At 45.4% G+C, this 27518-nt stretch overlaps 1 protein-coding gene across 1 annotated transcript in view; it reads right to left on the reverse strand.

The window, feature by feature from the left end:
• ABCC12 (ATP-binding cassette, sub-family C (CFTR/MRP), member 12) overlaps positions 1–27518 on the reverse strand; it is a 96014-nt gene that overhangs the window by 29846 nt on the left and 38650 nt on the right. Inside the window, exons 12-21 of the mRNA XM_006872577.1 lie at positions 26127–26199; positions 23584–23787; positions 18972–19106; positions 18798–18873; positions 18643–18714; positions 10344–10433; positions 9593–9696; positions 7504–7701; positions 6050–6276; positions 3031–3168 (exon numbers count right to left, since the gene is read on the reverse strand). Of these exons, the coding sequence (XP_006872639.1) occupies positions 3031–3168; positions 6050–6276; positions 7504–7701; positions 9593–9696; positions 10344–10433; positions 18643–18714; positions 18798–18873; positions 18972–19106; positions 23584–23787; positions 26127–26199 (1317 nt within the window). The remainder of the gene's footprint in view (positions 1–3030; positions 3169–6049; positions 6277–7503; positions 7702–9592; positions 9697–10343; positions 10434–18642; positions 18715–18797; positions 18874–18971; positions 19107–23583; positions 23788–26126; positions 26200–27518) is intronic.

Here is a 27518-nt window from a genome sequence, read left to right on the forward strand (position 1 = left end):
AAAAAGCCTGTAATTCCTTGCACAGTGATTTCTCAATGAAACGGGTCTAAGCCTCTGGCGCACTAAGCTTTACGAGGGCCGTGTGACTGTGAATTCCCACTTGGGAGGCTCAACACTCGTGGTTCTCTTTCCCGATCCCGGAGCCCCTACTCACTAGCACGTCTGGTCACTCTGGCAAACCGGAACCCCCTCCTTAGATAGGATTTTCAAGGAGTAGCTGGTGGGTTTGAACTGCCAACCTTATGGTTAGCAGTCCATTGCTTATGCTACAGAGCCACACCATTTGTGCTAGCCAGTGACCTAAGTACAAGACTGAAATTCTAACTGGACTGAACTAGCCATTTAGCAAAGAGACTGAGTGTCTGATGACCTGGGGGGAGTGGGGGGGAACTAAAATATTTCAGTGTTTAAATTCCTAAAGAGTAAGGATTTCTCCATGAGCACAGTTATGAACATCATTGGGCATTACAGCTGCACATTGTTCTATAATTCCCCAAAGGATTTTTCTGGAAACACCTCAGGCCAGCCATCCTGGGCTCTGCAACATCCTCCTCCCTCTGTCTCTACTCTAACTTAAATTCTACAGAACTTAGTCAAAGTATTCTTTCAAACACTATGATGTTCCTGTCATGTCACTATTAAGCCTACACATTCATCTGGGGGCTCAAGTGACTTAGAAGTCATCTGCAGTCTTATCTGTGCAGTTAGTTGGACTGAGCCGAAACAAAATCACTAGCTGGAATCAAATTGGTATTTGACCTCAAACCTTTTTTTAATGCTATAGCATTTCTCGTCTAGTGGCAAAAGTAATACATATCAGAAGGCCAAACCCTCTGGAGTTTCTATGACAGGAAAGGAAATATTGAAAGAAAGGAGACTCCATCAATCACATAGGGACCAGCTCTCTATGAAATTCTCTTGGGAATGTTGGAGAAGAATCTGCAGGAAGACAATGCTTGAAGCAGGTTTACTTATCATGAGCTGAGCAAGGTCTCCACGGAATGGGAGCCTTTTCCTCACAACCAGGACAACAAAAAAGTCTCTGTGTGAATGCAAGATTCATGAGTGATGTTCAGGTCAAACTAGTAACAGGACAAGCTTCTGATTAAATTAATGACAGAGCTGTGATGCCAAGTCGATATTGAGAACCAGGGTGTTGTTGCTGTTAAGTACCATCGAGTTGGTTCCGACTCATAGCAACCCTGTATAAGGTCTCCGAGGAGCAGGTGGTGAGCTTGAACCATTGACTTGCAGTTCAAACTGACCTTGCAGTCCAGCACATTAACCCATAGCACCACACTGGGACTCCGAGATCCAGGGTAGTAAATTATAAAGATAGTATGAGAGAGAATTAAATGCAATTAGACTGAAATGTGTCTTAACTTTCTAAGGAAAGAAAAGATAGAAGAATAGAAACATCTGTGTGACACTCTTACTTTTATCTCCTATGTATTTTACTAAGTATTGTGGTGGTGTTATTAGGTGCTATCAAGACAGTTCTGAATCAATGATCCCATGCATCCTACAGAGTCCTGGTCTGGTACTATTGATTAATGTACTAGACTGCAAAGGTGGTTTGAGCATCAAGGTCGGTGGTTCAAGCTCACGAGCTGCTCCTCAGAAACCCTAAACAGGGTCACTATGGGTCAAAACCAACTTGACAGCACTTAACAACAACAACAACAATGTATCCTATGGACTCAGCTGGACTACATTTTCCAGCCTCCCTTGCAGTTAGGCTAAGCCACATGACTGAAATCTGGCCAATGAATGTACATAAATGATGTTTGTCTCCACTAAGCGGGTTGTTTCACAAAAACTTTTCATAGTGTCCCCCACCCTCCTCTTTCCCCTTATTTTTGAATTAGACACCAAGGATCCTGAAGTCCCAGATGGAAAGAGATTGGGTTCCCTCCAGGAATTCTCAATGAATTATGACTTGAGGAAGAGTAAACATTTTGTGTACGTGTGTGTTAAGCTCCTAAGATTCTGGATTGCTTATTACAGCTTATTATAGGAGGCTTTGTGGCACAGTGGGTTAAGCATTAGGCTGCTAACTAAAAAGTCAATGGCTTGAACCCACCAGCAGCTCCACCGGAGCAAGAAGAGGCAGTCTGCTTCTGTAACGATTTACATTTCAGAAGCCCTAGGAGCAGTTCTACTTGTTCCTATAGGGTCACTAACAATGGGAATCAACTCGGTAGCAGTGTGTTTTTGCTTGGCTTTTGCATTATAGCAGAGTCTACTGTGATTCATAGAATTTATATGGCATTGACACGGGCACCTCACAAAGTTAGGAATCTAGTCCCCACAACATTATAAAGTGGAGAAAATAAGTGTATCCACTGGGTGAAATCTAATGTTTCCTCTAAGTATTGGTGTTCGTGTTATTAGGTGCTGTCAAGACAGTTCTGGATCAATGATCCTGTGTGTGAGGGCGCTTCAAAAAGTTTGTAAAAAAATTTCTATTATCTTTTAATTCCATTTGTCCACAACCTTTTTGAAGTCCCCTCATACAGCAGAATGAAACATTGCCTGGCCCTGTACCATCCTCACAATCGTTCCTATATTGCTATTGTAAACTGCTATGTAAAAGACAAAATACTTAAGAAAAAGGAACTCTATGAATAGAAAACAAAACACAAAAAAACACACTGGAAAGAAATATATGAAAATATTAATAGGATTGGGTTTGGGGCTTCTAAGTGATTTATCCCCCTTTTTTCTACTTTCCCATATATTCCTAGAGTGAACACATTTTCATTAATAGTGAAATTACATGCTGAAGTCATCACTGAATGAGCTCCTCAAATTCACATCTCTATAGGGCCTCGAAAGCTAGGAAGAAAGTGTCTACAGAGTGTCTAGAGAGTGCTTTCTCAGTTCTGCAAACTCTTCATCTAAGGCCTATCAACCAGGGCGCCCGGACTTCCCACCTCAGAACCAGAAAAGCCATTTGTTCCTGTGATCTGCTGTTCCTGGTCAGGCCTGTAGTGGAGAACCGAGGGCCAGGGCCCAGCCAGGACTCACTTGTTGATACAGTTCTCCTTTTTGTCATAGGCATGAATGACGCCCAGCCCTTGCATGGAGGAGGTGATGTGGGAGAACCAAGGCGACCGGCTGATGTTCTCCACCTTCTTGAGCTCCTGGACTCCTTTATGGAACACGCTGTAGGAAAATCAAAAGGGACTAAGAAGACCTTAAAGGGGTATCTCAGCACACTTACACATAGTAATACAAATTCAAGCATTCAACCAACACAAAGTTTAACCCAGAGAGAGATATTAACTCTAGGAAGGCACACCCAGGTTGTGTGAGAGGTAGAGAGCTGAGAAACATGAGTCTAACAGCTCTTCATCTGGTCTCACTTTGGAGTGCTTCTTGTAGCATGAGTGTCTTGTTAACACAAGACGTGATTCTAGACTTGTCACACAATAAAGTCTCTAAATAAAGCCAATCAATTTTTGGTGCAGCACCCTAGGATAAGCACTCAACTTCAAGGTCAGTTTGAACTGCAAAGTAGTGGTTCAAACCCACCAGTTGGTCCTCCGAAATCCTATACAGAGTCACTATGAGTCGGAACCAACTTGACGGCACTTAACAAAAACAACAGCCACCAAATAAAACATGATCTGTTCCAACTCTGAAGGAAAACTTGGTTAGTCAACTGCCATGTGGTCTTCTAAAAGCACTTACAAAGATCATTTTAACCAAACATCATTCTTGCCTCAAGAGCTGCCTTTAGAACCAAATCCTAAAAATGCAACTGCAACTGCCCTGTGTGTGGGAGCTCCAGGGACCTGGGTGAATGTATGACCACTGCCCTCAGGAATGGACACTGCAGACTGTCCCCTGAGAGCTAATCTAACTTGGCCTCTGGAGCTCTAGCTAAAACTCAGCTCTAGCTGAGTTCCAAGTGTACGTGAGTTAGAAAGATTTGGATAATTCCACCAGAGCCAACCCTGATCTGAATGTAGGGAATAGTGGGATGAGGAAGAGGTGGCGCTATAGGGCAGAGGACAAATAAATGCTTGCTAAGTAAGCCAACAGCATCAGCAAGAGAACAGACAGGAGCAACGGTCAGATAAACACAGGGATGGCAAAAACGAACACCAGCACAAAGAACTCACACTAAGAACTGACATCCAGGTCAGGCACTTTGTAAAGCACTTTCAGAAATGAATAATTTGGTCATCAAGGTGAACTCTTAGGGCTAGAAATGGAGGTCACGTGTCCTTCAACAGGGCTACCAAGGGGACAATGGGAGGCTGAAGAGAGAGCCCAGCCACTCCAGTCCCACCCAGATGCCAAGGGTGCCCACACCCAAATATACAGCCCCAATGTACTCTTACAACCACATTTTCCACTGGCCACTTACACCAACCACAGACTTGACCACAAACTTGTAACATCCAAAGACAAACTCATTGTCTTTATTACCCAAATTGCTTCTCCTCCTACATAGACTCTCTCCACATCATTTCCCACCTTGGAATGACCCTTGGTTCCTCCATCTACACAACTCACAAAATTCCACTAGTAATGAAACCCCAATTGGTCTGGCTTAATTGGAAATGGCTCTGAATCCACCCTCTTTCCTCATCCCACGGCTCCCTACAGCCAGCCCACATCATCTCTCTCTCACTTCTACATTTCAAGAGATGACCAGCCCATAACCATGACTGACTTTCCTGTAGCTCCCTCTATTCTCCAAACTGTAGTCAAAGTCATATTTATCAAACTGGAATCCAAATGTCCCTGGATTAAAACAAACCCTATTTACTGGTAGAGATAGATCTAGGATTTGGGGGCTGAATCTTTTACAATTTAAGAGGCTTCTTTAGGACCCTCCATGCCCAGCACAGAGGTGGGAACACTTAGGAGCATAGTAAATATTTTGCTGATTTCTAATGGCTCCTGGTGTGGAGCTGTAGGATCAGCACTGGACTGCTAATCACAAGGTTGGCAGTTCACGCACACCAGCCACTCACTGGAACCCTATACAGGGTCGCTATGAGTCAGAACTAATTCAACGGCACTTAACAACATCAACGCTGGACCCTCTAAGTGTACATAACCTTGTATTCTATTTCTACTTTATAAGACACTTATAATCATGTGATCCTCATAACGTTGTTGTTGTTAAGTGCCACGAAGTCAGTTCCGAGTAATAGTCACCCTGTATAGGGTTTCCAAGAAGTAGCTGGAGGGTTTGAACTCTTGACCATTTGGTTAGCAGTCTAGTGCTTATCCTACAGCGCCACACATTAACCCCTCTGAAACAAATAAGGCATATATGTATGTGTGTGTGTATGTGTGTGTGTACACATAAGTTTTTGAGGTATATATCTTAATGAATACCATTTTAGAGGTGAGGAAGTTGATGCTTACAGAGTTTCTCTGACCACTTCAAGATCTTCCAACTAGTTTTGCAATAGAATTGGGGCTTTAGTATAAGAAGGGCCCTTTGTACTCACACAACGTCTACCAATGCTACCTGTTGAGAACTCCAGCTCAGCCAAGAAGCAAGGAGGAGCTGAGTCTCTTGGGAGGTTGAGATCGTAGCTGCCCTTCTGCTTTCCCTAGCGAAGGCCTGAAGGTGGCAGAGCCCCAGCAGAGGTCCCCAGTGCAAAGCAGCTTGAGGTGGTCTCTAATCACATCAATAGTTGGCAGTGGAGTGCATTTTCCAACCTCAGAAGGACCATGGATTGGTCTTCTGTCTCTTCAACAGCAGGAATGGCATAACCCCATGATTACTACTTTCCTGACCTGGGACAAGTGACTAAACCTCCAATAATATCTACTTCACAGGGTTGCTCTGAGGCTAAAGGGCCAGGATGTATGCAAAGCACTTAGCATAGCACCTAACATTAAAATCAATGAGCCCCACCATCAGAGCAGACAGCAAGTGTTCAATATCCAATGGTACCCAGTCATTGTATATGGTTAACCAAGATGCCCTCTGTTGATTGGAAATGTACGTGTGTGTGTGTGTGTGTGTGTGTGTGTGTGTGTGTGTTTCCCCCTTTTAAACAGTGCATTGACCTACCGTAAGAGAATGAAGAAGCCTACAGCAAGGCCAACCAGGACTAAAAGGACCGCAGGAAACACAGCGGCCAGTATCACGAGGATAAACACCACCATAAAAAACTGCTGCAGGAAATTCTCAGCATGAAATGGCAGCCTCACATCCAGCTCATCCATATCCTTGGAAAAACGGTTCATTAGCCTGCCAGTGGGAATTGTGTCAAAGAAGCTCATTGGGCTCTTTAAGATCTGTGGATAAAAGCATAGAGTCAAGCAGAGTGAAGGCGTGTGTTTATAAACCCCAGCCGCTTAGCTGGGATTGGAATTGCAGAGCACAGGGCCCTGGCTTTTCTCTTGGCACAACACAATGTGCCAGGCAATCTTGGGAAAGTCAAGGGGGTTCCCCGGTATGGTGGATGCCTGGATGAGAGGGAATGTTAAGACAAGTCCAGCCTCTGTGAAGAGCTCCAGAGAGAACTCCTCACACCAGGCTTCTGCTTCAGATCTGGGATGTAGCTTGGGGTGTGGGGGCTGGTGCCTTTTGGAGGAAGGAGGATCGTCACCACACAATGATGAGCAGCCACGTTCCACTGTGGGACTCTGCCCCCAGAGTGTGGGGTGGACTTGTGTGCATTCTGGACAGGGCCGTCCACTTAAACAGTAGAATTAAGGGAGGCAGAGCACTGCTTGAGGCCTTCCCTGTATTCTGAGTTCTTTGGACAGGAAATCGCTGCTCCAGAGCCACTTCCTCAGTAGGGTCATCCTGCCCACTCCCTATCCCCCAGCTGTACTATCCACATACATACACACTCAGCCCAGCTCAGCCTAAGAGTCCAAGATACACATCAAATTTGCCTTTAAAGTTGACAACTCAATACTTGGACTTTTCCCAGGCTAGACTATAAGCTCTGTGAAGGCTGTGCCTGGCACATAGTTGCTGTTAGCTGCTTGGAGTCAGCCCCTGACTCATGGAGACCTTATATACAATGAATGACATGTTGCCTGGTCCTGCATCCACAGGGTTCTCACTGGTTGATTTTCAGAAGCAGATCACCAGTTTGTCTTCATCTGAAAGCTCTGATGAAACTTGTTCAGCATCAAAGCAATATGAAAGTTTTCACTGACCTGCAGGTAGAGGCTATGAATGACATGCATTGGCCAGAAATCAAGCCCAGCTCTCCCATATGGAAGATTAGAATTACACCAGTGAACTCCCCTTCTGGCACATAGTTGTTGTTAAATACCTAACTCGTAGTGACCCTGCACAGGGTTTCTGAGGCTGTAAATCTTTATGGGAGCAGAAAGCCTCATCTTTCTCCCACAGAACCACTGGTAGCTTCAAACTGCTGACCTTGAGGTTAGCAGCCTGACTCGTAACCACTACACTACCAGAGCTCCTTTCTGGCACACAGTAGGCGCTCAATAAACCTTATTGAGTGAATAATCCAATATGTGTGCAGCCCCTGGAAGTGGCACCTTGTCAAACACTTGATCGTGTAGCGAAGAGGATGCCATCACTGTGGTCTTGGTGAAGGTGAAGCCTTTGGCAATGCCGAACACCAGCATGGAAACCATACTCCCTGCATACACCCACTGGTACAGATGGTGCCCTGTGTCTGCCAGCACTGCACCAACCTCACACATGGTCTTGTTGTCCTGGGGCCCACAGGTCATCTGTGGATATAAACAACAGAAGCACAGAACCCTGGGAAACTGTCAGAAGAACAGGAACCCTCAACAGAGTCTAATTGCTAAAGGTGAGTCACATGGGTGAAATCAAGTCCATTCTCTGTGTGGAATTTTGAGCTTTGTAGGGTCCAAGGGGGATCAGCATGGTCAGCAGAAAGGCAAAGCAGACAAACCAGACAAGGGTGGGCAGCCATCCTGTGCCTCAGGAGAGCAGAGAGGATGCTGAGTCATAGAAGCAGATGAGAAACCTGGAGTCCATGAGGCTGGCGGAGCCATCCTGAAGCAGCCCAAACAGGACAGGGGTTCAGAGATTCCCCTCCAGCTTCTAAACCGCCTGGCAGAAGCCACCAGGCCAGCTCTATGGGGGAACTGTTAGGGCACTAATAGCCTGCCCTGGAGTCCCTGGTGGAGAGGAAGGTGCCTAGTGAACACAAGGGACCCTGGGACGGTTCAAGGAGATCAGAGCACCATCTCACACTGGTGGGAACATGTATTTTCACTAGCTGATATGTTAGCATAGCATTTCTGCTCCCAAGAAATTAACAGTCGCATTTTTCTCTGGGCAGTGTGCTCAAAGTCAAGCCTGCCTTTGGGGAACAAACAGACAACTTTCTTCTAAATGCACTTTTGCTGATTGCAGTATTAGCGGAAATGTAAACCAGAGGTGGCTGATGGATGAACATCCGTGAAAGCAAGAGCAGCCCTGGGGAGCTCATTTATGAAAGGCTCGGCTTGCAGGAGAGACTTTACTCTGCTTTAGACTATGCCCACTAATGTCCGGGGCGGGGCAAGCACATGCATCTGCCATCACTGCTGCATGCTCAATTAGCCACTGGCAAGTGACCAGCACCAAGCCTTGGAAGAGGCTTCACCTTGACCCTAACCTTGGGCTCTCTAGAAGCAAGAGTGGGTGGGAGAACACATGCTCACAGATGGCTCTATTTCTGCACAGAGCAGGTCACCCACTGGCAGCTCCCATGGGAAACGACCTCAGGAAGCCAAACGCAGAGAAACTGTAGCAACCTCTCTTCTGTACAAGTTGCCCCATGCTGTCTCATTTTGATTGTTATAGCAACAGTGCCAAACCAAAATATAACCTTGGAGGATGGGGAGGTGACCCCATAGTATGCCCTGGGGCTCCAGTAAAGCTCTGAAAGTACAGGTCCAAAGCTGGTGCCTCCAGCCAGCTCAGGTGACAGCAGACTATACCGTGTTCCCAGGAGAGGTGCTGGCCCAGACTAGCACCCGGGAAGCAGGGACCCTGCAGCACCCCAGGGCCTGGGTGGCCCCTGGCATGACTTGTTCCTGTACATGTGAAGCTGAGCACCCTGAGTATTTGTAACAAAATGCCAGTGTCTTCAGAAGCAGGAAAGCTGTTTTGGGGACTCTCTATCCCCCATCTTTGGAGGCCTGGTGTGGCGCTGTAGGTTAAGCACTGGACCACAAGGTTGGTTTGAACCACAAGATCGGTGGTTCAAACTCACCAGCCACTTCTCAGAAACCCTACACAGGGTCACTATGAGTTAGAACTGACTCAACAGCACTTAACAACAACAACAACAATTTCCTCCTCAAAGGCATCTTTCAACAGAGACAGCAAACCAACACTATCTTGTGGGCTGCCCTCCACAAACATATATTTCAGCAAACAATTTTTTTAGCCAACATTTTCAAAGGTGGTGCATCAAAATGCAGATGCTCTGTAGTTAAGAGAAAGCAAAGGGGATTTCAGGGTTCTCCATTGCAAGCAACTGACCTCAATATCCTGGATGCTCACAGCCCATGCTGTGGTGTTGGGCACATGGAGATCCTCCGTCAGCAACCTTTTGCTCCAAGACACAAATGAACCCTTTTCCAGGGTCAAAGGGAAACTCACCTGTGAGCCTTTGTCTAGCCAGCGGCCCAGCCACCAGTTGCTGAAGGCAGAGCTGCCAATCATCAGGAAGAAGAAGGACACTGTGAAGAAAGAGAGGAGGTACCCTGCCAGAGCGGGGAGATTTCCGATGGGAAGACTGTGCCAGGCCTACCTTCCGCAGCCCCGACCCTGATGGGAGCTTCAAATCCAGCAGGAAAAGGACCCCTCCCCTGGGTGCCACCTTCTAGGATATCACAACAGTCTGGCTTTGGAGCCCTGCCACCCAAAGGGGACATTTTTTCCACTGTGTTGGAAAAACCACCAACATGCACTTTAATAGAAGTGACTTGGTTGTGCCTAGTAACAAACAAATAAAAGCCCAATCTTGTTGGGGAGAGGAAGATAGAAAAACAGCACATTTTTTTGCCCCAAGATTGGGATTTCATTGGAAGGCAGGCCATGAGCGGAGAGCTGCTGTGCTCAGTGATTCGAGCAGGAGGCTGCAGAAAAACCAGAGCCGGTTCAGGCTGCTGCTCACTCACTCAGTTTCAATAAAATAGATCTGGCAGTGTTAGTGGAGATAAAGAATGATATAGTTAAAAGACTGTATTATCAGACTTTAGATTTTTAAGGAGAAAAAAAAAAAAGATAAATGGCTGTAGCATAAAGAGAGTAATCGTTAAAGGAATCATAAAATGCGACCCCAACAGTTTGAGAAAGGATTTTTTTTAAATGCAAATTAAATCAAGAAACCCGTTGTTTAAAACCGAACCTCCAGAAGACTTAATGTATGTGTGATACGTTTTCCAGGTCACTGACCCTTCCTGGGGGGATTCTGTCTGGACGAGCTGATGTACAGGAGCTGTGGAGACAAAGACAAATCCGATAGCATTCACTGCCAGGGTGAGGAGCCCTGCAAGCCTGCCTCCTCCCCTCAGATCATTCTGACCCTGACTTCTATTTGCTGGGTGCCTTCAAATGCTTAATACACTTGGCTCCTTTTGCTTTATTTGATCCTCACTCCAGCTCTGAAACATAACTGGCTTCTTGAGAAATATTTATTAAGCAAGATCAGCAGTTCAAATCCACCAGCCACTCCACAGGAGAAAGTCGTGGCAATCTGCTTCCATAAGATTTGCAGACTTAGACTGCAAAGAGCTACTATGTCTGTTAGGGTTACTATAAGTTGGAATTGACTTGATGGCAATGAGTTTATAGGTATGTGGATATGGGAGTGCAGGGGCTGTTTTTGGTTTCCCCAGAAGGAAATTGGCTTCTAAGAGGATATGAATGGAAATAGTTTGAGGGAATCCCTGAGTGGTGCAAATCGTTACTGCACTTAGTCACTACACTTAGTTCAAGCTCACCCAGAGGCAGCTCAGAAGAAAGGTTTGGCAATCTACTTCTGAAAATTCAGCCATTGAAAACCCTATGAAGCAGGCTCGTATTCTAATATACATGAGCTTGCCATGAGTCAGAATTGACTGAACAGCAACTAGAAAGAAACAAAGGGTTTATTTGGGAGCTAGAGACAGTAGGGAAGAGATGGCAGTCAATAAAATGTGTATCATTAAATGTCAATGTTACCCAGAGAAATCTATAGACACCCAGAGAAATCTACAGATATAATGCAATCCCAGTCCAGATTCCAACATCATTCATTAAAGAGATGGAAAAACTAATTACTGATTTTATACGGAAAGGAAAGAGATCTAGGGTAAGCAAAGCATTACCTGAGTATAAAGTTGGAGGTCTCTCATTTCCTGATCTCAAACCTACTACACAGTCACTCATTTCCTGATTTAAAACCGACTACTACAGTTTTGTAGTCAAAACAGCCTGGTATAGGTATAATGAAAGATCTAGATCAATGGAAAAGAATTGAGGAGCCAGAAGTAAATCTTTTCACATGGAGTCAGCTGATCTTGTCAGCCAAAACACATTAAATGGGGAAGAGATAGCCTGTTCAATAAATGGTGCTGGCAAAACTGCAAATTCATTTTCAGAAAAATGAAACAAGACCACTGTTTTTGTCAGGTGCCATGGAGTTGGCTCCAGCCCATAGCAACCGTCTATACAACAGAATGAAGCTTTGCCCAGTCCTGCATCATCCTCACGATGGTTGTTACACTTGAGCCCACTGCTGCTGCCATTGTGCCAACTCACCACACTGGGGGACTTCCTCTTTCTCATTGATCTTCCACTTTACCAAGCATGATGTCCTTTTCCAGGGACTGGTCCCTCCTGATAACATGTCAGAAGTATGAGAAATGAAGTCTCACCATCCTGATTTCTAAGGAGTTTTCTGGCTGTATTTCCCTCTACAATTTGTTGTTCCCAGCATAAAAAACCATGTGATTGACTGATTGTAAATGGTCAATACCAGTCCATTTCAGCTCACTAATGCCTGGATATCGATCTTTGAGTTTCATTTCATTTTTTTACAACTTCCAATTTTCCTATATTCATATTTCATAACTCCATATTCCAATTACTAATGGATGTTTGCAACTGTTTCTCCTCATTTTGAGTTGTGCCCCATTCTCAAAGAAAAGTCACAAAAACCTTACTCCATTTGGGTCATCAAAGTCAACTCTCCTTTGAAAAGGCAGCTCTTCCCCAGTCATATTTTGAGTGTTTTCCAACCTGTGGGCTCATCTTCTGAAACGATATTTGACACTATTCTGGTGCTATCCATAATGCTTTCATCTTCTGACACCCTAGCTGAAAATGTCCTGCTGTTATTTGTAAGATTTCTTGTGACTGAACAATGCGAAGTAGTCTGCCTCTCCTTCTTCCTAATCCATCTTAGGCTGGGAGCTCCAGTGAAACCTGTCCCCCATGGGTGACCCTGCTGGTATTTAAACGATCAGTGGCATAGCTTCCAGCATCACAGCAACACGCAGGCCACCACAGTATGGCAAACAGACAAGTGGTGGAACAAGATCAGATCACATCATATACAAAAAGCAAACATGGATTAAGGACATAAATATAAAATCTAGAAGTAGAAAGTTCATCAGTGAAAACTAGATACAACCTTAGGATCTCTGATATATGAATAAAAACACTCAAACATAGCTAAAACCACACAAACAACAGAAGGCAAAATAGATGACTAGGACTTTCTAAACATTAGACATTTATGTGCATCAAAAGATTTCATCAGAAAAGTTAAAGAGAACCCTCAGAATGGGAAATTATTTTTGCAGTGACATATTCGGCAAGGATTTATAGAAAACAAGAATACCTCTACAAGGCAGCCCAAATGAAAAATGGGCAGAGGACACGAACAGACACTTCACCAAAGAAGACATTCAGGTGGCTAACAAACATCTGAAGAAATGTTCATGATCATTAGTCATTGTTGTTGCTGTGTTGTTAAGTACTGTTGAGTCAGTTCTGACTTACAGAAACCCTGCATAGGGTTTCTGAGGAGCAGCTGGTGGGTTTGAACTGCTGACTTTGTGGTTCAAATTGGCCTTGCAGTGCAGTGCTTATCCTACAGCATCACACCATTAGAGAGACGTAAATGAAAACAACAATGAGATGCCATTTCACCTTAACATTAAAAAGAAAGAAACCCATCAATACTGGTGAGGGTGTGGAGAGACTGGAACCCTCTTACATTACTGATGGGACTATAAAATGGTGCAACCACTGTGGAAAATTGTATGGTGTTTCCTCAAAAAGCTGGAAGTAGTAATAACCTAGCAATCCCTCTTCTTGATATATATCCCCAAGAAATTAGAGCCATGACACGAGCATCTGCTCACCCATGTTGATCACAGCACTATTCACAACAGCAATAAGATGGAGACAGCCGAAATTCCCATCAATGGAAGAATAAACAAATGTTGGTACATACACATAATGGAATACTATGGAACTGAACAGTGAAGAATAACAATAAATCTGAAAAACACCTCATAACATGGATGAGCCTGAAGAACATTATGTTGAGTGAAATTAGTCAATCAGAAAAAAGCAAATATTGTATGAGACCACTATTGTAAAAAGTCAAGAAATTGTTTTCATACTAAAAGAAACATTCTTTGATGGTTACCAGAGATGGGAGGGAAGTGAGACTAATTCACTGACTAGAGGGTAGGTACAAGTTAACTCTGGCGATGGGGAATGCAATATACAATGAGAGGGAGATTGACAAAAGAATGATGCTGACAAGTGAAGACACAGGGAGGTATGCAAGGACTAAAGGGGATAGAGATAAGACTGTTACATACACAATGCTGCAATAGTGGTCTATGGGTAGATATATGGACAGATTTGTTGTTGTTAAGTGTCCTCAAGATGGTTCCGACTCATAGTGACCCTGTATAGGGTTTCTGAGCTTGTTTGAAGTCCAGTGCTGATCCACAGTGCCACATACATAGGATAAATGGGCTTGGGATGGAGAGTGGACGTATATTTGCAAATATATAAATGTTTGTCAGAGTATATTGGTACATGGCTATTTATCATTATTGCAAACACACCTATGAAGGTGGTGGAGCATACAGGGGGACAAAATGATGAAAAGTTCTTAGACATTTCCAAACACCTTGAGTCAATGAGTTTCTGGGCCTGGGGGCTCAGGATCATAGTTTCAGAGGACACGACAGTCAATTATTATGACATAGTCCACAAAGACAAGGTTCTACATCCTACTTTGTTGAGTAGTGGCCATGATCTTAAAAGCTTATGAGTAGCCATCTAAGGTGCAACTATTGTTCTCTCCATGTGTGAAAGAAAGAAGAAAATGAAGCTGCTTGGAATCAGTTAATTCAATGTCTAGTGGAACATGTGAACATCAGTCCCCATGACTCTAAGACTGGAAGATGGTGCCCACTGCTCTGAAAGGGATCATGTTAGAAGGTCCCAGATAGAGTAGGAGAAAATACAGAACAAAATTCAAAATCATTTTTAAAAATTTTAAATTAAAAAAAAAACAAAAAAAAAACGGGCTTACTGGTCAGAGAGAAACTAGAAAAACCCCAAGAAACTAAACTAAACTCACCCTTGGTGACCCAGTTTTCAGCCAAACAGTAGCTAGGTATACAGTGGGGACAACAACACTAGTAAGGTATGCTCACCATGAAATGGTCAACCATTCGAACAAAAGAGCAACCTTTACCTAAGGACAAAGTTCAAAACTGTTGGGAAGGAGGTGAACTGGAAGTGAGCCACACAGAGAGGAAGGGATTACTTTGTGATGTGGAGGGGATTGTAATCACTGAGTTGAAACCAAGTATATGATTTGTTGGCTGTAACTCTGATGATCTAGCTATAAACCTTCACTCAATTCACAATAAAAAGTTTCAAATAAAATTATTACAGAGTAGAACTGCTCCATAGGGTTTCTGAGGCTGCAAATCTTTTCATTAAAAAAAAAACTTTTTATTGCAAATTGAGTGAAGGTTTACAGAGCAAATCAGCTTTCCATTTAACAATTACATTTTGTCTCATGTTACTGACTGCAATTCCCACAAGGTGACATCATTTATCCCACTTCTCTGTGGTTCCCATTTCTATTCCTTCCTCTTCCCTAACTTTTCTGAACTGTGTCTTTGGATAAATATTGCTCTTTTTATCTCAAATGCTTGATTATTCTAACAAATGCATGCCTCCCTAATGTTATTGTTCCCTTCATAGACCTGTTTACTGTTAGGCTGAAAATTGAGTCCCAGGATGAGTTCAGTTCTAGACCTGAAGTCTCAGAGTTTCACCTGTCTATCAACCTGATTGTTTTCATGATTTTGAGTTTTGATGCACATTTTTCTCCCACTTCATCCAGGACCGTCTATTGTGATCTCTATCAGAGTGGTTGGTAATGGTAGATGGGCACCATCTATTTATTCTGGTCTCAGTGTCATATAGGCTGATGTAAGAGTGGTCCATTAGCCCACTGGACTAATTATTTCTTTGTGTCTGTCTTCAATTTCTTCACTCCTCTTTTTTTCCCAATGGGGAGAGATATATAATTGCACCATAGATGACTATTCATGAGCATTTAAGATCCCAGTCATTGAAATAGGATATAGACCATTGTCTTTGTGGACTATGTTATGAGACTGCAAGTCTGTATGGAACAGACTGCCACATTTTTCTCCCATGGAGCAGGTGGTGGGTTTAAACCCCTAGTCTTTTAGGTAGCCATCAAACATGGGGTGTTAACTTGCCAGCACTTCCTACAATGTAACGTCATTTATCCCAGCTAGAATTGTGACTGGTAAAACACACTTTTGTTACCGGAGGGCACCCTCAGACAAAGAAATGAAAAGCTGCCTTTAGAAATAGAGCTGCAGGCACTCAAGAGGTAGGGAGAGACATGGGGGAGGGGGCAGCAGCATCTTTGAGGGGGCTTCAAAAGTTTGCGGGGGGAAATGGAATTGAAGGATATTAGAATGTTTCCACTAAATTTCTGAAGGCCCCTCATACTACGAAAACCAGTTGTATTGAGTTGAACCTGTCTTATGTCAGAGTAGAATTGTGGTTTATGGGATTTCCAAAGACTGGTTTTTCCAAAGCACATGGCCAAGGGCTTCTGGGTGAACCACCAATGTTTCTGCTAACAGCCAAGTGCACCAACTGTTTGCACCCCCTAAGAATTCTGAGCATTTGCTACAGGGGTCAACAAGAGCTTCACCATGCAGAAGACATCCAGGCTATCGTAGGCCTTGACTCTCTTCATATAACTCTCTCAGAACAAACAACCCCAAACCATTTGCCTCCGAGTCCATTTCAGAGCAGAACCGTGCTCCACAGGACTTTTGATGGCTGTGATCTTCAGGTCTTTCTTTTGAGAAGCTTGTAGGTGAACTCAAACCACCAAACTTTCAGTTACTAGCTGAGCTCTCAACCATTTGCAACACCCAGGGACTCCACAGTTTTTACAAATCCTCTGTGTTTTCCAAAGAGAAGGGACAATGGGTATCAAGCTTTCTTAGACAGAGACACTGAGAGGCACTGGGATGCAGGCTAATGCAGTTCCCGGCAGCCACTACTGAATGCACTTGTCTTCCCTCTTCTCCATGGAGCAGCATGAAAATGTCAACCCCTGAGCAGAATCATAAACCACACTTGGCTTCTATAAACAGAGCTAGACAAAGGGGCACCCCCACACTCGGACTCAGCACTCTGCCCCAACAGGGACCACTTTCATACCTCAAAGGCACCTGCCTCACTGAATAGAGCCACCATTATACTCTCTGCTTGGAAACCTTTGTATATCTTTGAAATATTTCAGCCTGACTCTCACTCATTGTGTATCCCCTCTGGGACTGCAAAAAGAGGGAGCCGCCTCAGTGTGTGGGCAGAGCCTAATGAAGGATGCCCTGGAGTGCAAAGGGAGCTGGCTAGATCCCCTCACAGCCCACCAGCCCTGCAAGAGGGCTACCATGCTCTTTACTCCTGTGCTGTGTGTCAAAAATGCTCTGGGGCCAGGGAGGCGGCAGTGCTGCCTCTAATTGTTCACAAATGTCTTCCCTTCCTGCAGCTTCCAGAGCTTTTAATGATCCCGTTGTTTCTCCTTAGGGCTGGGGTAAAATGATCAGGATTTCACTCTGCTCTAGATAATGGGGGTGCTGAGAACAGAAGAGCTGGGTTTACTCTCCATAGGCCTCCAAATCGTGGAGTTTTATGAGAGTAAACAGAAAAGATGTCTGGGCACCTCCCTTCAGCCAAGGTGCCCTCCAGAGCAATAAGAATATATATTTTTTTCATTTCAAATGTGTGTTCCTTTGTCTCAAACACCATTGATAGTGCCAAATTTTATCAATTCAAAGATATACATGTTAATAGCTCTGAAATTAGGATGGGTCTTCCATTTGATAGCATGTCATATTGTTTAATTGGCTGAAATTTTTTCTAAGTGGTACATAAAATAATAGTGTTTGTAAAGTGGATGGCATTTTACGTTTGGTGAAAAGCATTTTCCTCAGCTGCAAATCACTGAGGAGCAGGATTCTCACTTGGGAAGTCACCTTGCTATGGGCACTGTGAGGATAGAGCCTGTGGGCTGTGCTCTTGGCATCCCCTGCATGCCACGGCCAATACAAGTCAGAGCATGGCACAGGTCTCAGCAATGTGGAGAGGATAAAGGACCAGAAGCTCCCAGTGTTTCAGGTAACAAAGCATTGTAACGCATCTAGCAGCATCCCTTGGCCAGCCTGGCTTTCGAGAGGCTCATCTCCCACATTTCTTCTATCATCTTCTTAGAATTCCCTGCTGTTCACACTCTCAGCCCTTCCACCTCCCCACCTCCTTACCACAGTACCCCTGTCAGCCAAATGCCTTGAAGGACCAGTCTACGAGTCTCCTCCTCTGTGAAGCTCTCCTCATACCCTACTTATCACTGCTTCCATGATTATCCAAGACCTCCTATGGCCAATCCCATGGAAGAAGGACAGGGACAGTCTCTTCTTAATTTTGCCAGCCTAGTTCAGTACCCAGGACTTAGTAAATGCTTAGTCTCTGTTTAGATCTAACTTTGATCCTTCCATTGCTGTGCTGCACAATCTTTCTCAATATTCCCCATAAAGAGTGGGGCTTCCCTTCCCCTCTAATTAGTCTCTGCCTATTGATTTGATCTCTCATAACAACATCAAGAAATGACTGAGGATTGCTATGTGCCAGGCACTGTAATAACCACTCCATAGACTGGTTCTAATTTTCTCTTTGCAAAAGTTCTGGTGTGGCACTGTAAGATAAATGCACTGGACTGCAAGGTTGGTTTGGATCACAAGGTCAGTGGTTCAGACTCACCAGTCACTCCTCGGAAATCTTATACAGAGTTGCTGTGAGTCAGAAACGACTCAACTGCACTTAAAAACAACATAAGGTTACCACTACTATCTCCTCATTTTATGGATTAGGAAACCAAGGCTAAGTAGACACAAAACTTGCCCAAGGCCATAAATTAGTAAGTGGTGAAGCCAGGGTTTGAATTCAGGCAGTCAGACCCCCAGCCACACACCCCAACTAGCTTTCCAAAATGATACCTGCTGTGCCTACACAAACAATAGATATTCAACAAATATTTAAGACTATGTAAGAAAATGAATGGAAAATACCTGTCACATCTACAAATTCTAAGTCTGTTTCAGATTCTTTCCCTTCATCTTTCTCATCTCTTGGAGCCAAAACTAGGGTAAGAAATAAAGAGAGATCTGTGTCCATTCATGAGCCATGGGCAATAAGAGAGGTGGAACTCGAACTCCCATTGTACCAGCATCTTCATCTCTTTCAGCAGGGCTCTCCTTAAGGGCTTCCACCATTGCTGTATTGTAAATGTGCTCAGGATCCTGGGAACAAAAATAAATAAAATGACAGAACTTCTCCCAGGCCCAAAATTATGCAAAAAGACTCCCAATCTCTCACTCCCAGGTACCTAGAGAGTTACCTTGAATTGCAGCCCTCTGAGGTTGTGGATCAGTTTTGCATACTGTCCTCGCTCCTGCATCAGCTTGGTGTGGGTTCCCCTTTCACAGATCTCTCCGTCTTCTAACAAGATGACTTCATCACAAGACTCCAGGAACTGCAGAGAGAAAGCAGCAGTCTAGAGCAGGCTCTCCCTTGGTGAGAGCAAAGGACTCACCAGGACAACTCCCCTCCTCTGGGGCCTGGCCTCACCAGGCAGGGACGTTCTTAACTGTAGCACTACAGACTCCAACTGACGGCACCACCATGTGTGTCAGGGTACAATGGTGCTCCTTACAGTTTTCAATGGACAGGTTTCGGGAAGGAGATCACCAGACCTTTCTTCAGAGGCAAAAACCTTTGGCTCTTTGGTTAGCTACAGAGCACTGTAACTATGTGCACACCCAAGAACACCCTATTGACATTGAACAAAAATACTAAGCCCACTGCGCTCAAACCAATCCTGACTTATAGTGTCAGAAGAGAACTGTGTTCCAAAGAGGTTTCAAAGGCTGTGACATTTCAAATTGGATCCGAACCACTCACCTTTCCACTGTAGCTGAGCACTCAGCCATGTGTGCCACCCAACACAAAACAAGCTCATGGCTGTCAACTTAATTCACAGCAGGTAGGACAGAATAGACTTGTCCCATAGGGTTTCCAATTCTGGGATCTTTTCAGAAGCACATTACCACATCTTTTGCTCACAGAGCGGCTGGTGGGTTTGAACTGCTGACCTAGAAGCTGAGCCCTTAACTACTGAGCCACTCAGTGATGCCTTACTGACATTACAAAAACAAACAAAAGCAAACTCACTCCTGTTGAGTTGATTCCCACTCACTGAGACTCTATAGGACAGAGTGGAACTCCCAATGATATATTTGAACCACCCACCTTTCAGTTAGTCGCCCAACGTTTAACCCCACTGTGCCACCAGGGATCCTTTAATGATATTATTGTTGTTAAGTGCTGTGGAGTTGGTTCCAACTCATAGCAACCCTGTACACAGTTTCCCAGGAATGGCTGGTAGATTTGAACTGCCAACCTTGCAATTAGTAGTCCAGTGCTTATCCTACAGTGCCACAGCAGATAATTCTTTGTTATAAAGGGCTGCTGTATATTGTTAAGTGTCGTCGAGTCAGTTTGCGAGGAGCAGCTAGTAGATTTCAACTGCTGACCTTGTGGTTCAAACTAACCTTGCGGTCAAGTGCTTATCTTACAGCACCACAACAGTAGAATTTTAGTAGCACTAGATGCGTTCAGACACTGCCAAATGTCCCCAGGGGATGGTGGGTGTGTTTAGTGTGGAGGGTAAGAGTGCAAAATTGTTCTTGGTTGAGAAAGACTGATCTAGTATCCACAGCTCTCCTTAGAATCAAAGCTGTCCTTTGGCTGTCAAATTGAAGCACAGTGAATTTTCCTTGGCTACTGTTTCCTAAATGTAGCTTTCTCCTATGAAATCTCATCATGGGGACTTGGAAAGGAATTAACAAAATTACTACAGTCAAGAACAATCATTTGGTAGAGAGGCGAAATATCATGTTCTTAGCTGAAGCCTTCCTGTTATACCAACTCACAAGCCCTCCTCCTCAGGTCAACTGGCTGCACTCACCAAAACATAGTGGTGGCATCCCACGTCTTGCCCAAAGCAATTCTGCATCTCTAATTTGATTTTCCCTATCACTCCTGAGATAAAAGAGTTCAGCCAGGAGGGATTCCCTTTCATTTTGGAATAAGATAGACCTCTTCCCATAGGATCCACCCTGCTAAGGGCAGGGAGCCCCCTTCTAGAGGGGCCAGGATGCTGCACGATTTAATACAGTTCAGTCTAAAGAACTGTGGTGCCACCTGACCTCAAATCAGCCTGTGATGCTTTTGATTTTAGAAGGCTAGAAGAAGTACCTGTGCTTGCCCATTGCCCACGTGACACACCCAGTGCGGACAGGTGTTGGGGGAGGGGAGGTCGGGGTGGAGTAATACCAATCATTAGCAGCATGGAGGAGCTACCAGCTTGGATAGCTCCAGCTTTTACATTTTCCTTAAACAAGATACTCGTCTCCCTATCCCTTTCTCCAGACAACTCAAAAAGGAAAAGCTGGGCTTGTAGTGTCCACTTGAGATACTTTTTCTTACAGAGACATTTCCCTGAAAATAACCTTTCCCACTATTTTCTAATTGTTCAAAGCCTGAGCCCATCTCTTATCTCTCAATTTCCCACAACCCAATAAAAAAGGAACAAACTTGAATATCAGCCTGTTTTCAGATTGGAAAACTGAGGCTCGGCAGAGCCTGATACAAGCTCACACCATCTGCACTGGCACACACACTCCTTCCCTGAGGATCCTGACAAAACACTTCTGGCTCTGGGGCCTGAGCCCCTGGTTCACTACAGTGAGGCCTTGCAGGACCAGAGCAGCTTTCTTTTCTGCAAACCCTCACAGAGAAACCTAGGATGCATTTTAGTGGCCTGCCTGCTGGCTGTTTCCACAAGAAATATAAGAGCGAACACTAACCCAAGCACTAAGGCGTTTGGACACCTCTGACAGAGCAAGAGTCAAAGCCTCCGAGAGTTGTTCAGGAAGATGCCCCTGGGCTCCTTCTGGGGCCGAGGCTCCTCCTCCTCCCCCACAACAAGTAGCCAGACGAGACAACATTGCCACCTGGTGGCAGCTTGAATTTTCCAACAGGCAAAACAGTTCAAATGACCTTGGTGAAGGTGTTGTTTTTGTTGCTGATAAGTGTCCTTGAGTTGGTTCCGACTCATAGCGATCTGTATAGGGTTTCTGAGGAGCAGCTGATGGATTTGAACCACCAACCCTGTGATTCAAACTGACCTTGTGGTCCAGTGCTTTATCCCACAGCACCACACCAGGACCTTAATTTTCTAAAAGTGACCAGTGGCACTCATTGTACAAACAAGGACACGGAGGTCAAAGAAAAAAACAGTTCTTGCCTAAGGTCATTGGACTGGCTAGTGACTTTCATAGACTGGCCCAGAACTGAGGTCTCCTGACCATTAACTGAGGGACTATGAGGCCTCTGTCCAGAGCACCTTGGAAGAAAGGTGTGGTGATCTGCTTCCAAAAGCTCACAGCCTTGAAAACCCTAAGTAAGTCCATTCTAACAAATCTGCAAGACACAGGGGCAATGTAAGTCAGAATCGACTCCACAGGAACTGTTTGGCTTTTTGGTTTATGAGCACTCCTGGAGGACAGCCCTGTGGACTGCAGGTTCTATCCAGGATTGGAAACACAGAGCGCAAAGTGTGCCCCTGCCTGGGCAAGAGTTCATTCCCAGTCTCACCTCATGAGGTCTGCAGGAAATCCAACCTTTCCTCCAGTCTGGCCTCTGACCCACAGAGGAACTGGGAACTCTGGACCACACAAACCCAATCTGATGCTTTCTAGAGGTAATCAAGTCCATCCAGAAAAGGCCCAGTCAGTCTCCACATGCAAAATTCAGATACTAGAATCCTGTTCTGGGACCAGAACTCTAGCTCTCAGCAAAGGCCTGCTCAGATGTGGGCAAGTTCACATGATGGAAAAGCTTGTTTGTCCTGAGTCTTTCAGAAGCTTGCCCTGTCAGTCCCTCCTGGCCACCTGCCAGAAGAGCCTATAAATACTGGCTGTAGCCATGGTAACTGCATTTGCCCCACCCCCCATTTGACTTACCCTTACAAGGCCATGAGACCTACTTCCTACCCCCAGACCAGGTCCTTGTTAAACATTCCCCACCCCCAACCCCACCCCGAGGTGGCAGGAGAGTGAGGGGCACAGGACTTCTGCTCCCATGACTTCCTGGCCTCAAATTGCAGGTCAGTGCCCTGGAATCTTGCCTCCAGCAGGACAAGCACATATCTACCCCCCTGGGAACTCACTATGAAGAAGCAAAAATGAGATAGTGAGAGAGGGAGATATCTGTGTTTCCTCAGTGGAGAAGAGGGCTGGATTCCCACCAGGCATTCAAGAGTCCTTATGTGGGACTGACACAGCAGAGACTGTCCCCACCCCAACAAATTCTCAAGTTCTCCCAGGGTTATGTCTTCTTTGGCAACATTCATTTGCCTTCCCAAGCCTGAGGAGTGCCTCCAAGCAGGAAGAAGCTTCCTGCCTTAGTCCCAACATCCCGGTGCTATCCCCTTTCCTATGAAGAAGGATGCCAGGGGTATCTAGGTACCTCATCCAAGGGATCCACCATTCCCTGTCAGCCCTCACCAAGGGAATCCTAGCCTCAGGCCTGCACAGCCCCTGCTGGAGTGAGTAGGATCTGAATTGTTTTTACCTGGATCTCCATCTGCCCACCACCAATGGGTGAGAGCTGGAAGAAGGTTATCCCAGTCCAGCCCAGAGGCAGGTTTCAGTTGCTACTGGTGGAGGAAACACCTTGTCCCCACTGAGGCCACAGTGGCCATGCACAGAGAGAGGTAGGCATAACTATGTGGAAGCCAGGATGGCTGGAAGCATCATACATCCGTACTCTTTCCCTACCCTATCCAGCCTTAGATGAGAGAGTCCGGGTAAAGCAGAATAGGAGACTTTGTGAGCATCAGTATCATGCCCATCCCATAACCTCTGGGACCATGGCATTTCCAGTACCTGCAGCTGGTGGGTCACCAAGACAATGGTCTTCCCTCGAAGTGTCTTCTTAATGCATTCTTCAAAGACATGCTTCCCCACATGGGCATCCACGGCTGACAGAGGGTCATCCAGCAGGAAGATCTCATGGTTCGAATAGACAGCACGGGCCAGGCTGATCCTCTGCCTTTGCCCGCCAGAAAGGTTGAGGCCCCGCTCCCCAATCTGCAGGTGAGGACAATGGCATTGCCCACCATCAAGTCCCACCCAACATACTGAAGCTTCCAGAACCTTCTCAGAACTCAGGAGAAATGCACGTGCACCTGTCTTCATGATGGTCAAGTTCTTTCACCCCTTACAGGGATCCCTTGACCACATTAGAAACTCTGATAAGTAGAAGAATGCCACTTCTCAGGGAGCCTGGTGGACACCAACTAGAGGAGTATAAGCAGCTGTACCTGCCCCACCATACTCCCCTCACCATGCACATCAACTACATAGGGAGGGGCTACATCTTGGCCATTAACACCAAAGGAAATCATTTGAACAGAAATCTCTGAGAGAAGGGACTAATTAACAAGAGGGAGAGGGCCTGAGAACAAATGGAAAGGGGACTTTATATATTCTTACTTGTGGGTCAACTACCCCCCACTTTGTTGTTGTTGTTGAGTGCCATAGAGTTGGTTCTGACTCACAACGACCCTCTATAGTGTTTCCAAGGAGCGGCTGGTGAGTTTCAACCACTGACCTTGTGGTTCAGACCGACCTTGCAGTCCAGTGCTTTCTCCCACAGTGCCACACCAGGACTGCATGCCCCACTAGACAACCATAAGTTCTATGAAAACAGAAAGCAGTTTTCTCATGTTCCTCATTCCCAACCTTTCCAGCTGAACCCCAAGGGAAAACCCATTACGATCAGCCAGGTGTTGATCTGGGCCTATGGGTGCAGCAGCACTTGAAGCTGAACAAGACAAGCCCTGTGTCTACTGGGAGCACACATTTTGTGGGGAAAGATTCACACACATAATAATGGCACACAGCACATGAGATGTATAAACCAAGAACTTTGGGACAAATCACTTCAGACTACAGGACTCAGGAAAGTCTTCTTCAAGATGGTAACTTTGGAGTTGGAACTTTCAAAGTGAAAACAATAGCAGGAGCAAAGGTAGAGAAGCTGGAAGACATTTGGACCTTTAGGCTGGTATGTCGGGGGTAGGTGGTGGGCAGAAAAAAACCTGGAAGCATAGGTCTGGGCAACAGTGGTGGAGGGCTTTAATGCCAGACCAAGAAGACTGTGGTGGCCTTTTCTTGATATAGGCAGACCAGGGCAATAGTGGAGAAAGACAATTGTCTCTGAGCTGGTCTTTCTTCAGAAAGTTCTAGTTTTCTGATTAATTTGGGGGCTCTATGGAAAGGTTATTGAAAATACCATGGCTTGGGTCAGGCGGATGTGAAATTTGGACAGTAAATAAGAAAGACCATAAAAGAATTGATGCTTTTGAGTTATGGTGTTGCAGGAGAATACTGAAAGTGCCATGGGCTGCCCACAGAACCAACAGATTTGTGTTGGAAGAAATGCAGCCAGAGTGTTCCTGGGAGGCCAAGATGGCCAAACTTCGTCTCTCGTACTTTGGACATATTGTCAGGAGAGACCAGTCGCTGGAGAAGGATATCATATTTGGTAAGGTGGAGTGTCAGAGAAAAAGAGGAAGACCTTCAGTGAGATGGATTGGTCAAGTGGCAGCATCAATGGGCTCAAGTGTGGCAACAATAGTGAGGTTGGCCCGGGATCGGGCAGTGTTTCATTCTGCTGTGCATAGTGTCGCTATGAGTCGGTAGTGACTCGATGGCACCTAACAACAACAACAAGGGAAAGGGGGGACCTGGCGTGGTGCTTTAGGATAAGTGCTTGACTGCAAGGTCACTTTGAACCAGAAGGTCAGTGGTTCAAAAGCCACAATTCACTCCTCAGAAACCCTATACAGTGTCTCTATGAGTCAGAACTGACTCAACAGTACTTAACAACAACAACAAGAAAGGGGAGAAGGCAGAAATGGGAAAGGGAGATGGAAGGTTGCCAAGTTGACACCCCTGAGTCACTTGATAGGCAGGTCCAGCCCAGGTCTTTGGACAATCACCCCAGGGGGATATATTTAGGAAGTGACCCTTACACTTCTGGGCTGCGCAGAGCCAGTGAGGCAAAAAGGGGTGCTTGAGACTTCAGCCACCATGCAGCAGGCCTGGGTCCTAGCCTTTGGAGAAGAAAGCTGACTCCCCAGGTAAGGAAGCAACTTTTACAAGGGACCTTTCTCGTGATGACCAGGCAGATTTCTATGGCCCCAAAAAACAGCCCTAATGCACTAAACACCAGTGGGACACAGTCTGTGCTATATCCTTTGTGATATCCACCAAGTATAGACCCAATGGAGAATTCAGGGTGGGCAGTACCCAAACTTGCCCCACATTCTGTTCTCTAGGAGTCTGCAGAGCCCCCGCTTTGTGGACACTGGCCAACAGGCTGCCCTGCAGCTGTAGTGGGGTGAGCTCCCGGCTCTACTCACCTCTGTCAGGTCTCCGTAAGGGAGGTTTCTAAGATCCTTCTGGAGGCCACAGACGCGAACTGTATGCTGATATCTGTGGGCACAGTCACAAGTCAGCATGGTGAGATGCACTCCAGCCATCTCTTTGAACCAACTTGAGGGCTAGAGAACATAGTGGTTAAGAATGGGGGTAGTGGGGGAGAGGTGTTGGAATCAAAATAATCTGGGCTTGAATCCAGATCTGGTTAGCAAGTACTTGTATCTCCCTGGCCATGCCTCTTCATTCTAAAACGTCAGGATAATAACTCTGTGAGAACGAAGCAGGGAAATAGATGCAAAGCCTTTAGCACATTGTCTGGTTCATTGCACGTTCTCAATCAATAGTTGTTGGTGGTGTTGTTAAGTGCCATCAAGTAGTTCTGACTCACAGTAACCCTGTATAGGATTTCCAAGGAGTACATGGTAGGTTTGATCTACTGACTTTTTGGTTATTGCTCAAGTGCTTATGCCACACCACCACCCCAGGACTCTATCAATGGTGGTATTGTTGTTAAATGTCATCAAGTCAGTTCCTACTCATCGTCATCATCATCGTGATGTGCCGTGGAGTCGGTTCTGACTCATAGTGACCCTGTACAGGTTTCCAAGGCTGCAAATCTTTACAGGAGCAGAAAGCCTCATCTTTCTCCCATGGAACAGCTGGTAGTTTCAAACTTCCAACCTTAAGGTTTGCAGCCCGATTTGTAACCACTAAGCTATCAAGTCAGTTCCAACTCATAGCAACCCTATATAGGGTTTCCAAGGAGCAGCTGGTGGGTTTGAACCACCAACCTTGTGGTTTGCAGTGCAGCATTGATCCTACAGTGCCACACCTGTTATTATTACTACTTCTGCCAATCTTACAGTTACAAGGCACAAACCACTCAGCTCTTCTTTCTCCCTGTGCCACCCCAATCTTAAGCTGCCTCCCCCTCTCCTCCTTCCTGTGACCCCAAGAGGCACAATCGCCATTTCAGGAGTGAAACCTCTGCTAGAGAGGCCACGTAGAGATCCTTCAAAGCTGAATTAAAATGCTGCCCCCTACAGGGACATGTTCTTTCCTGACTCCCTCACTCCCACCCTCTGGTCATCTCTGCTGCCTCTGAACAGTCCCAACACAGGCTCCTGTCCCTTGGCCCATTCCTCTTTGGTGAACCATCAATTTTGTGAAACTTATATCCCTTGATACATAAACTTATAATGCTTTGAGGGTGAAGATACATCTGAGCCATCTCTGTGTTCCCCAGAGTTCTCTGCATGATGCAGGAACATGGTGAAAATTCACTCTCCTGCATCCTAATTGATTCATAAAATATCTGGCCCTTCCCTTTCAGTCTGTTCTGGAAAGAGAAGATATTCCAGGTGGGGGTGGGC

Source organism: Chrysochloris asiatica, unplaced genomic scaffold (genome assembly GCF_000296735.1).
Source record: "Chrysochloris asiatica unplaced genomic scaffold, ChrAsi1.0 scaffold00204, whole genome shotgun sequence".
NCBI classification, from domain to species: domain Eukaryota; kingdom Metazoa; phylum Chordata; class Mammalia; order Afrosoricida; family Chrysochloridae; genus Chrysochloris; species Chrysochloris asiatica.